Source organism: Trichomonas vaginalis, chromosome V (genome assembly GCF_026262505.1).
Source record: "Trichomonas vaginalis G3 chromosome V, whole genome shotgun sequence".
Taxonomy (NCBI): domain Eukaryota; phylum Parabasalia; order Trichomonadida; family Trichomonadidae; genus Trichomonas; species Trichomonas vaginalis.
In genome coordinates this window covers 787,138-799,749 of record NC_067207.1, presented here as the reverse complement: position 1 = coordinate 799,749, position 12,612 = coordinate 787,138, and the positions used below count along the sequence as shown (strand labels likewise).

General features: G+C 32.7%; 1 protein-coding gene across 1 annotated transcript; it reads left to right on the top strand.

The window, feature by feature from the left end:
- Window positions 1-2,621: 2,621 nt before the first annotated feature.
- TVAGG3_0257650 (cilia- and flagella-associated protein 58-related family) lies at window positions 2,622-3,608 on the top strand (the record flags this gene model as incomplete). Its single annotated transcript, XM_051228281.1, has 1 exon — window positions 2,622-3,608. One exon carries the CDS (start codon window positions 2,622-2,624, stop codon window positions 3,606-3,608), a length of 987 nt encoding a protein of 328 aa, XP_051098011.1.
- Window positions 3,609-12,612: the final 9,004 nt, after the last annotated feature.

The window sequence follows — 12,612 nt, the reverse complement described above, 5'->3', positions numbered from 1 at the left end:
AATGTTTTGATGGGACGAGCTTACTGAGCATTGGCTCATCCCATCAAAACATTCCATTCAAAACTCTGGCCTTCATCGAGGCCAGAGCTCACAATTCATCTCCTCAGAGCCAAGTTCCTCGACGGTCGTCCTCATTAGGCACGATCCGAGAGGAACTTGGCTCTTCATTAAAATCACAAGCTCTGGCCATTGCTAAGGCCAGAGCTTCGCAAACCATCCTCGGGCCGGTTTCCTCAAAGACCGCCCTGATTCAGGGCGGCCGGAGAGGAATCCAGCTCCGAGAGAGTGCCCATACGAAGCTCTGGCCTTAGCAGTGGCCAGGGCTTTCAAAAACAATCCTCAGGGCCGAGTTTTGCGATGATCGTCGATCATGTCGACAGTCTCGCAAGAACTCGGCCCTGAAAGACATACAGATACATGCTCTGGCCCCAGCAAAGACCAGGGCTTCGTTTTAAATACCCAGGGCCGGCTTTCTCAAATGCAGCCCTTATCCCGGGCGGCAGGAGCGGAATCCGGCCTTGGGATACTTACCAAACGAAGCTCTGACCCTAGCAAAGGCCAGAGCCTACAAATGCAATCCTCAGGGCCGATTTTGAGGGAGATCGTCCACATCATTGACGATCTCCTCTCATTTCGGCCCTGAAAGAAAGAAATACACAGGCCCTGACCATAGCAAAGGCCAGGGCTTCGCTTTAAATCCATAGGGCCGGCTTTCTCAAATGCCGCCCTTATCCCAGGCGGCAGGAGCGAAAACCGGCCATGGGAATCCTACAATACCAAGCCCTGGCTCCTACTGAGGCCAGAGCCTGCAAAATTCATCCTCAGGGCCGAGTTTTGCGATGATCATCCACATGATAGACATTCTCGCAGAAACTCGGCCCTGAAAGACGTAATATCACAGTCTCTGGCCTCAGTAGAGGCCAGAGCCTCGCTTACATTACTCAGGGCCGGCTTTCTCAAATGCCGTCCTGATCTATGGCGGCAGGAGAGAAATCCGGCCCTGGGAAGCATGAAATACGAAGATCTGGCCTTATAAGAGGCCAGAATCTGCAAATACTCCCTTCTCTACAGATTATGATCCAATGTAACACAGAAAGCCTAGAAGGAAGCCCTTTCTCAAGGTTAAGACTTCCTTCCTGGCTTTCTGATACTGGATGGAGTGGAGTTTGGCTTCCATTGCAACTCCTTCCAGGAAGATCAAATGATTACACAAAAGTCATGGCAATTGTATTCTAACACTATAAATACAATTGCCATGGCCTACAATTGCGAGTGCCTGCTGCTTCAGCAGAGATTTGCAGCAGACACTCGCAATGTTAACCAAAATTCGTCTGAAAGTTAGAAGATGGGCTTTTTCTCAAGGTCAAAGTCCATTTCCTAACCTTCTTATATTATTTATTATTAAAATAACCATTTTGACAGATTATTATTTTTTATCCCGGCATCATCAGCTTGTCATTCTAAGCTTATCATTTTCAGCTTATACTTATAAATTCTAAAACAGTGATTATTGAATTCACGGAATAGAACACCACATTAAGAAATATTATTTACTAACTTTTTCAATAATTAAAAAATATCAATGATACTTAAGTGTCATCACATACAACACATTCTTATGATCATCATAATATATATTATAGAATATTGCATAATAATCCAAATTCAATTTCAATATTAAAGTGTACTATCCATTATCTCTTAACATCATAACATACTCAACGAGTACTGATCATATGCTATTGATCAAGCCTTTAAAACAAACTACATATAAGATTGCTTTAAATTGACCAAAAAATTGAATACTTGCTTTAAATTGACCGTTCAATTTAAAGTTCGTCCCAAAATACAAACTTCTCCAAAATGAAAAACTATACACTATTTTTTACATTTATCTATTTAAAATGTCAGTTTATTACTTGACAAAACACAATATTTGGTAAATTTTTAAATTTGGTCAAAGCACCCAATGAGCTCATTTCGATTTTCTCCAAGGAGAAGAGGAGAAACTAATCAATTTTGAATATGTGGGGAAGACAGACTAATTCAATTTCTCCATGAAGATTGAGAAATGGAAAAGCTTTGGAGACGGATATTGCATTCTCTTAAAAATGTATAGGGTATTCTTATTGACTTGCAATTTAATTGTTCACTGACAAAAATTTTCTTTTTATTTAAGTATCTGAATCAAATGCAAACATATCATTAAAAATATCTTAAGATATTAATTAATGATGGCGTATTTTTTTACTTTTTTGATGGAACTAATCCTGCAGAAGCAGTTTTTACAAATGTAGAAAGATATGAAAAATTATAAGTGATAATTTTTCCAGAATTTATTGAACAATTTTCATTAAATAAATGATTAAAAGTGTTAAAAAATGAGTTTATTGTTAGATTATTAAATATAACAAGTCCATTTGTTGAATTTGAATCAACATATGAATCTGAGATAGTCAAAGTGTAGCCTTCCCCTTTGTTCTGATTTTTGTTCATTTTTTAACATTATTATGGCAAAAATATTTTACGGGCGTGACATTGTCCCAATTAAATTGTGTATCATTCAAATAATAATATTTTCAATAGGTTTGCTAAATTTTTTCCATATTTTTCTTATATTCATGAAAGTGTTGATGAGTTCGAATATATTGAATCAATTGCATTCAACATATAACTTATTTTATCAAAAGCAGATTCATGACAGAATTTATTCATTAGATCTATTAAAAGAGAAGATTGTTCTTATTGAAGGCCGTCTTAAATCAGAATCAGCAACATACACACAGAAATGCCATGAAGTCGACGAATTGAAGAAAACATTGTTGTCCGAAGTTGAAAAACAGAAGAAATTGATGGACAAATCGAAACATTCCGTTTATTTACGAACGGAATGTCGAAATCTTGAGAAAGGAATCCTTTTCCAACAAGGTCGTGTTCGTGCTCTTGAAGATGAACTTGAAACGCCGATGAATATCCACAGATGGCGTTTCTTAGAAGCATCGAATCCAGAACTTCTTAATCTCCTCAAGATGACACAAGAACTCCGAAACAAACTTATGGAACGTCTTTATCGAATCGACAAACTTAAAGTTCTTCGTGAAGAACGTCGTAAACTTCTTGTTCGCGAACAAAGGAAAGTTGGAAGTCAAACGAAAGATGACGGTGATGAAGAAATTAGAATTCTTGAAGAACAGCTCGAAATGAAGACGAAACAACTTCAAGAGATCGAAACAGAGCTGTTTGATCGCTCAAGTAACATCGATGAACTTAAGAAGAGTGTTGAAGAAGTTCGTGGTGAACTCAATTACACTAAATCATCATATTTCATGGAGAAGAAGAAAGTCCACGAGATGAGGTCATCAACACAGTCAAAAACAGAAGAAATAGCAGGAAACACAGCCAAGTTCATTGGCGGTGGATTCCCAGTCAGTTCAGTTCCTTCAACAGCACAATCTATCTCTGCAATCGAAGGGAACAAGATAAACAAAGCAATCGTAATTCCGAAAGTAACAAATTCTCGTCCTTCGAAAGTTTTACCTAAAGGATGGAATCCATCACGACAAGCACTCAAACCTTTCTTACCAACTGTCTCCGAACTTCGTGCTTAATTATTTCTATTTCTATATTGTTTTTTTTTATTTGTTATTTTATAAATTGTTTGATTTACTTTATTTAATATTAAGAATTCATTTGAAGTTAAAAAAATTTCATACACTCTCAAAACTAATAAACGCCTATTTTTAAATCCTGCAAATCCAGATACAATGAAATTTCTATGCATTTATTGCTTGCGATGTTATTTTTTCTTAATTAGTATTTCACAATATCCAATTAGAAATGTATTGCTTCCTTTTGGTTTGTTTTCTCCTCATTTAAAAATTGAAAAATTAAAAGCAAAGTTTTTATAAAAAAGAAAAGATTTAACAGCTTAAATAATTTGTTTTGCCGTTGAACAGAATAACGACTTTTGTCGACATAATACTGCCATTTATATCTATACTTTGCGTGAAAATAATCCTGCAGTTGCAGTTTTTGCAAACTTTGAAAGAAAAATCGATTTAAGGGAGATTATTCTATGAGAAACTATTGAGCAGTTTTCATTAAATATATGAGTAAACGTATTAAAATCGTAACCTTCTTTTATATTCTTAAATATAACAGTTCCTGATCCTGTGGTTGAATTAGAGTCAACATATGAATCTGAAATAGTCGAATTATAACCATCTATATCTTGCCCAAACATGTATTTTGCAGTGTTATTTAAAAATATGCAGTGATCTAAATTAGTTTTGGATATACAATAAATAGAACTTGGTTTTTATCTGCTCCACATTTATTTCCAATAATATTACAATACGAAACTGTATGAGTTAATGAATAATCTGAAGAGGAAAATAAAAGCGAAAAACTTTCAATTTGAGCGTTTTCTCTAAATGTTGAAAAATTATATGTACCCGAATTTCCTAAAAGTCCAATAGTTATTGATGAATACATTTGTTGTTTGTGATGTTGTTATTATCAAAACATATATCGCCAAAAGAAATACCAAATGTGTAACTTCCTTTTTCTTCATTTTCTCCACATTTAAGAACAGAAACTTCAATTGCATAGTTTTTATTAGAAAGGTATTGCTTAGCAGCTTGAGCAAATGCCATAGCTTGCTCTGCTATTGACGCATAATAACATGTTCGATGTTGGACGAACTCTCCATCTGCTTGGCAGTTATAATAAACAGACCCTCCACCATATTCTGTGGTGGAACTACAATTGGTAAATACTGTTTCTTCAAGTAATGTACACACTTTATTAGTTCTTTGAATGCAAATTGCGCCAGTTTCTTTGCATTCTTTATAGAAACAAAGTAAAACATAATAATTATTGATACTGCTATTATCAAATAATACGGTCCCATTTTGTATATAGTCACATTTATCTTTACTACCAAAATATTGATCCCAGCTGGACTTTTTTGCATTTTTCAAATTTAATATGTGCATTTAAATATGCCGAAGATTGATTAGGTTTAATCATCTAGTAATGAATATTATTCTTCTCTTTGTTCTGTATCATAAAGTTCATCACTGCAAGATTTGTCTGTATTTTGTCGCATAATAAAGTCGTAAAAATATTTTTACGGGTGTGAACTATCCAAAGAAAAAGAATTTCCAATTTAAACTGTGACATCGCTAATGATCGAAAAATTAACAATTTTAATAAGGATCTAATTTGTAGAAATAACAACAAGAACCTCCAAAATCCAAAATACAAAGGGACGAACTTTAAATTGAATGGTCAATTTAAAGCAAGTATTCAATTTTTTGGTCAATTTAAAGCAATGAATGAGAAAAACTTTGAGCTTAGGGCTAATGAAGGTTTTTACAACGTAGATAGATAGACAAATGTATATGTCATCATTCCTATGAGTATGGTAGATTTCTATAAAAAGTGAGTGCAATATCACATTGCATTTCGAAACATGAGAGAAATAAGCATATATATACGTTATTACATATATATCTATATGCTATTCTATATTATTACAATGTTAAAATAAGAAAAGCTCTAAGAGTCTCATTTGAAATATAATCTATGTTATTTTTATATAACAATTATCAATGAGAATGTAAATTATATTTGATTAGACGATAAATGATGAATAGACTTAATTATTTATGATTAGACATGTGTGAATAGAAAAATTTGTTAACATTTATGAAGATAATGTGTTTTGATTGAGATTACATTTGTGCTTAGTGGGATATTGCTATTATATTGCATTTATATGTGTAAATTAGGAAAACTCGCACTTTTTCACTTGAATGTGATTCATTGAATTTTAATTCAAGAAAGGAGTTTACAAATGCAGAGTATTGTTCCTTTACCCTGCATTTGTAAACTCCTTTCTCGAATAGCTTGCACTTTTTCACTTGAATGTGATTCATTGAATTTCAATTCAAGAAAGGAGTTTACAAATGCAGAGTATTGTTCCTTTACCCTGCATTTGTAAACTCCTTTCTCGAATAGCTTGCACTTTTTCACTTGAATGTGATTCATTGAATTTCAATTCAAGAAAGGAGTTTACAAATGCAGAGTATTGTTCCTTTACCCTGCATTTGTAAACTCCTTTCTCGAATAGCTTGCACTTTTTCACTTGAATGTGATTCATTGAATTTCAATTCAAGAAAGGAGTTTACAAATGCAGAGTATTGTTCCTTTACCCTGCATTTGTAAACTCCTTTCTCGAATAGCTTGCACTTTTTCACTTGAATGTGATTCATTGAATTTCAATTCAAGAAAGGAGTTTACAAATGCAGAGTATTGTTCCTTTACCCTGCATTTGTAAACTCCTTTCTTGAATATCTTCATTTCTTTTAATTATAAAGATCACATTCTGTATAAAACTCCTCAAATATCCTCAATTTCCCATTACAATAATAAATAACCATTTTCTATATTTCTTAAATTTCTCTAATCCTTAATTTTCTTATCAAATTTGTTATTTTTTCAATAATTTTTAAAATTTTCTAATATTTTTTGGAAATTTTTATTTAATTTTGTGAGAAATTTATTCAATTCTTATTATATAATAATATTATTCAAAAATATTGTTGTAATTTTTCAGTGATTACGATAATTTTTAATTCAATTTTTAATCGAATGTTTTGATGGGACGAGCTTACTGAGCATTGGCTCATCCCATCAAAACATTCCATTCAAAACTCTGGCCTTCATCGAGGCCAGAGCTCACAATTCATCTCCTCAGAGCCAAGTTCCTCGACGGTCGTCCTCATTAGGCACGATCCGAGAGGAACTTGGCTCTTCATTAAAATCAAACAACCTGGCCATTGCTAAGCTAAACGATCACTTATAGTGTGTAAGATAACTCTTGTAGTACGAAATTCCGAATTAAATTAGCCTCGATCTACTTCTTTCGTTTTTGTTGATACTCTTATCCCAGGCCTTCTTCATCACTTCTTTAACCGGCTAAATTTCAGTACAAGTTGGAAACTGCTTCTTACGTTATCTCTTCCGCTCTTTACTGTACAGATCACTCGCCACAAGATTGATCTACCATGTTCAGTACTCTGTCAAGTCAATAGATTTAAAACAACCCTCATAACCCACACACAGCCCACGCAAAGTCGAAAATCATCTATCGTGCAGTTCACACATTGAAATCATTTAGAGATGCTAATATCTTTACGAACACATAATCACAATCGATGGCAAAGTCTCCCTACACGTCTTTTTCTTAGGAGCTATCATCAACATATCCAGAACATATTTGAAACACAAGCGAGGCCGACATCACGATCAAAATTTCTCACCGATAGTGCCTTTATGACATAAATTTTTGCATTTGCAATGATATGAACTATTTCTTTCTCGAAGATCTGATTTCCGGTGAAGAAACAGCACACCAATCTTCTCTCAAACAACCAGTAACACTCTATTCAAACGAGAGAGTATGATTTTTCACAATCTACAGCTTAAATAACTCTCACAAAAAACAAAACCCTTCAGCATATGGCAAAAGAAGTCTCGACATCTCAACACGTTAAAACCCCGGTGAGTACAAACGTCACATCTAACCGTGCGCCACTTAAATAACCCAAACCTTAGTGCAACCTAAAGCACAAAATTAATATCAAATGAACTGACACAAGCATCGAGAATATGTCTCTTGAGCACACGCAAAAGCTTCCATCTTGTCCACAATTTAGTTTACAAAGTCTCGTTGACTCGTAATACTACATCACGACCATTACTGACATCTCACGGCCTATGCACTACTCAGATCCTTCTGCTCTGAGACATCTCAAGACCCCAATCTCCAACATGCGCATCTCTATACCGAGAAATCACAGACTGCAAAAAACTATTCACCAATCAATCCTACAGAGTTTCCACATCGACTAAAACCCATCTGACGAAACAAATTACCACTCAATCAAGAACACAGCAAAGCCCGCTTCAATAATTTACGAGCTATCGACAATCCAACATATATCAAGCAAATTCCCTCAATCCCCTAAAACCCAACACCAAGCCACCATTTCTGGACACAATAATAAAAACTCATTAGTACATATTGTAGATACTAATCACACCCAGAAGCACTCACTAACTATACATCACATCTAAACACATCTGCCCTGAAACCATCGAAGCCATGATCATAATTTCAATCCCAGGCAAATAGTGACTTGGAACACACTCTTTCTACCTTCTAGTAATTGGAATTGATCCATCATCGATGCCGATAACCTAATTAAGTTTGTAAATCTATTGCACAGTACATATCTTGAAAGAAACACAGAATAAAACATCGGTATGATTTCTCATAAATCAGCCGATATATGGAAAATATCAACAAGCTATACCTTTACATGAAATATCGAATAACACAACAATTATCACACAATTGACTACTCCAACATACAAGACTATTATACCATCGGAGATATCTCATAATATACAACAAAGATAACTATGTCCCTACTACACAACCAAAGACTTGAAGCACTGAATAAAGGCAGAGAGCTAACCATGTTTCTACAAGGCCATATAATATATATTAGAATAGATAGTGAATGTACCAACAATGTTTTAATAGCTTCGACATATCAAAAGAACAATCAATGTAAAAACACTCTTATACGCAAAAAAATTACTTATTAAAATCAAAAAGAATCTCCATCGCTATTAAGACTATCGAATAATAGAAACCCTAAATAAATATGACATAAACATAGCGTTGCACTCAAGCTACACAAGTATAATAAGCAATTATTAGACAATTACTTATTGAACAATGAGCAATTACCCCTTATCAAAGAGTTAGTATGGACAAACATATAGCTGCCGACTTCTATATTTCAAAATTAGAAGGTCAACAATCATCGCACTATATTGAATAATATTACTATTATCAAGTACAAAATAGTAAAAACATTGGGCAACGTTTAGTAAGATTTAAACCATCACATCATAGTCTGCCTCAAAAGTACCATGACAAACCACTAAGGAATCATTATGAATGCATGGAAGAAATATTCCGAAGCAAACAGCAATAGAGATCTCCCTATACAAAATAAGCACAAAAGACATCACAGCCAAATTTTCTAAATTGAAAGAATTTAATTGATAGATACGTATAATATCTTATAAAACAAAAACTTTGCTTCCAATTAAACAATTATCACAAAAAATGCCTTATCCAAGCTTTACCATCAAAAAGTCAAACTACATATGAAATCCCAATCACATTACATTTACTGATTGTGTCCGCAGCGAAAATGTCCAGACAACTAAAAGGCAAATATAAAGATTCAAGATTGGAATGTACGACACACAAAATGAAAATCATCACGTAACAAAAAATCTGGAATAATTGAGATTCCTCAGAGAAAACTAGCACTCGTCAATAGCCTTCACATCACAATATCTCTCTGATAAGACTCAACAACATATGTTCCAACTGTAAACCTGATAGCCATATAAATTGTTGCAATTGGTTGAATATTTTAAACACCATTTAAACGACACACCGAGATTACAAAAAACAGCAACAGATTATCACTACGACATCAACAGAGAAAAACATTCACAAGCATTAAGAGCGATACCCACAAAATGAACGAAAGAACAAGCAAATGAGACAAAGCAAACATAGAAAAACCACTTCAATCAAGTAATAAACATCAAATCAGAATTAAAACCGCGGATAAAAAAAAGCAGAATCATACAGACAAAAACATTACCACAAACAGTCAGAGCATTTAACACAATTAGCGAAATTCAGTTCAATGAACATCCTAAGCAAATACTAGTGAAATTCAGAACAAGATTTACAATTGATAATTATGACCAAGAACCATACAAAGATATCACCATATAGATGCTATGATATGTTCCAAGGAACTTGACAAAAATCAGCTCTATTAGTAAATGCACAAGAGAAAGGATCACATGGAATCAAACTATCTCAAAGAGACTAAATCCTGGAATCTAAACAACAAAGCTAAAAAGACATAGACCACTACCAGAAAGAAACCCTAACACACAAAAGAACATCTACAATTTAATAGAGTTCCAAAGTAACACAGAGAGAATAACGCCAATGCCATGAAAAGGTCCAAGGAAAGTAAAAGAAGCCAAACACATCGGCATATATCGCGACACACAAAACACGAGATTGCAGTTGAAAATGAAAAATCACTATTAGAACTAAGCAAAATATTTTACCCAATAAATCAAACACTTATTTAATTTTTTCTTCATCGAACTGCTTATTCGATAATAACATGTATATATTCTTCACTCAAAGAAATTTTTATGTTTATTGAGCGTTTATTTAATATTGTTTTTACCCGTATTAACAAATAACAATCTTTATCATGCGACATTAGTACAAATAGGAATACAAAGTTTTGCAACAAACATTAACTGAACATATGGCAAAGAAAACCATTAAATTATATTAATAAAATATTACTTATTTTGAACAAAATTTTCACACTGATCTTCTTCTTTTGTAAATATTTATCGAATTTTGATAAAGATGTGTAACTTAGTAACAGTTCACACATAGAAACCATTTTGTTATAATGGCGGAACAAAAAATAAAACTAATAATTATCATTCTCTCACAGAATACACCATATACTGACAATACAAAGTCATCTCAAAAAAAACCATAGAAAATTAACCTAATTCTGATATAAAATATAACAAACATATAATATTTACAGAATACAATAATAAGAAAAAAAAGTATAATAATAAAACTACTTACTTTAACAAAAAATGACTAAACTATTTCAACAGAAAGTATGATATTAATCAAGCACGTCCTCATATATCCAAGCATTGATAGCATAGTTCAATAATATCTAATTAGCATAAGGTTCGCAAAAATAATAATCCATAAAGAATTTTCCTTGCTCCTTTTTTTCTAAGACCAGTCTTTTCTTTCATATAAACCCATCCACAATCTGGAATTGGAGTTACATAAGTAAACTAGCGATCCCTGTTCCACGAGCCCCATAATATCTTCTTGTAATCTTTTTCAATGTAAATCTGCAAAATCAGTCCAGGAAATCTTGGTAACTCGACATATCTTTGAATTGATTCAATGATAAAAACCATATGTCGAACGATCGTATTTTTCGATCATTAATGTCTTCCAATACGACATATAATCGGGCATAATTCTTTTATCTAAGTCAACATATTTCTAATCAAATCACTATTTCGGAAGATTCAGATTTTAGATCTCGAGTATAAAGTATGCAAGATTCTTATCACATATTGTTAAAAACTATCATTGAATCCCATACCATATATGAATAACAGTTGTTGCCATGCTAAATTATATCAACGCAATGAAATACACGTTATAACGCTAATCCAACATTATTAAATTAATCAACACTTGAGCTTTCTCCTCCAAAAAAACTCCTTATCATAAAATGACTATGTGTTAGCAAACGATTAACATAGATAGCGGCTCTCCATGATTTAAATAATATCTGTAATATGCTGACAAACTAAATCAAAAATCATTTGTGAGATATAACCAAGTCTAGGTTAAAGGATGGGAAGTATGAATCGTTAAAACTCATTCTGCTTGTTCGATTCTAATTTATCCGAGCCTGCCTGATAATCTTTTTCTACCTCTCTCCACATTTTGTTCAAAAGCTCTAAATTCCACAAGGAGATTGAGATTTGAACAAGAATCTATCACTACATAACTTATGAATTAAAAAATATCGAAATAAAAAACGACACAAAATATATCTTATTACAAACATATTTAACAACTCTGTTATCAATAATTAAACAAGAAACAAAATGGAAAACACATCAAAAAACTACAACATAATAAATTTTGTAAAAAATAATTAGAATAAAAAATATAGGTTGCAGACACTTTCTAAACATCGTATTTGTAAAATAATAACAATATGCACATCTCAGATCGCAATTAAGATCCAGAAGGTATAAAGAACCAATAGACATGAAAAAAATAGAAAATCTTTTACTAAGGATCAATTCGAAAGAAAAGTGAGAAAATACCTAAAGAAAGCTTTAAAAAGAATTCGATCATGATATCGTATATATACATTTAAATCTATTCTCATTTTTTGATTTTAAAAAAATTGGAGAGAAGAAATCTCTTTCGTTATTTTAATTTTATCACATGAGTTGTAACGAGTATATTAGACACATGTATATATTACAAAACTCATTATATATAATAATTAAAGAAAAAATCCCCAAAAAGTAAGAAAAATCTAAATACGGGCTTGAGAAAATATATAAAAAATATAAACTATCTAAAAATGAATACTAACTTCACAATATTAGTAAAAAAAGCAAATGGAAAAGAAGAAAATTTACACACAATCAATTTAGACATACAACAACAATAAATCAAGAAAGAAAAATTAAAGAAAAACAAAAAAATAAAGTGAAAACTAGAATGATATCCAAGCGACACACACAGTTCAGACCTCATATCCTCTATTAGATATTAAAAAAAATATAAAATGAACAAAATATTATTCGGAACAGAAGAACTCCAGCCCGTTGCGCCATCTCATATCT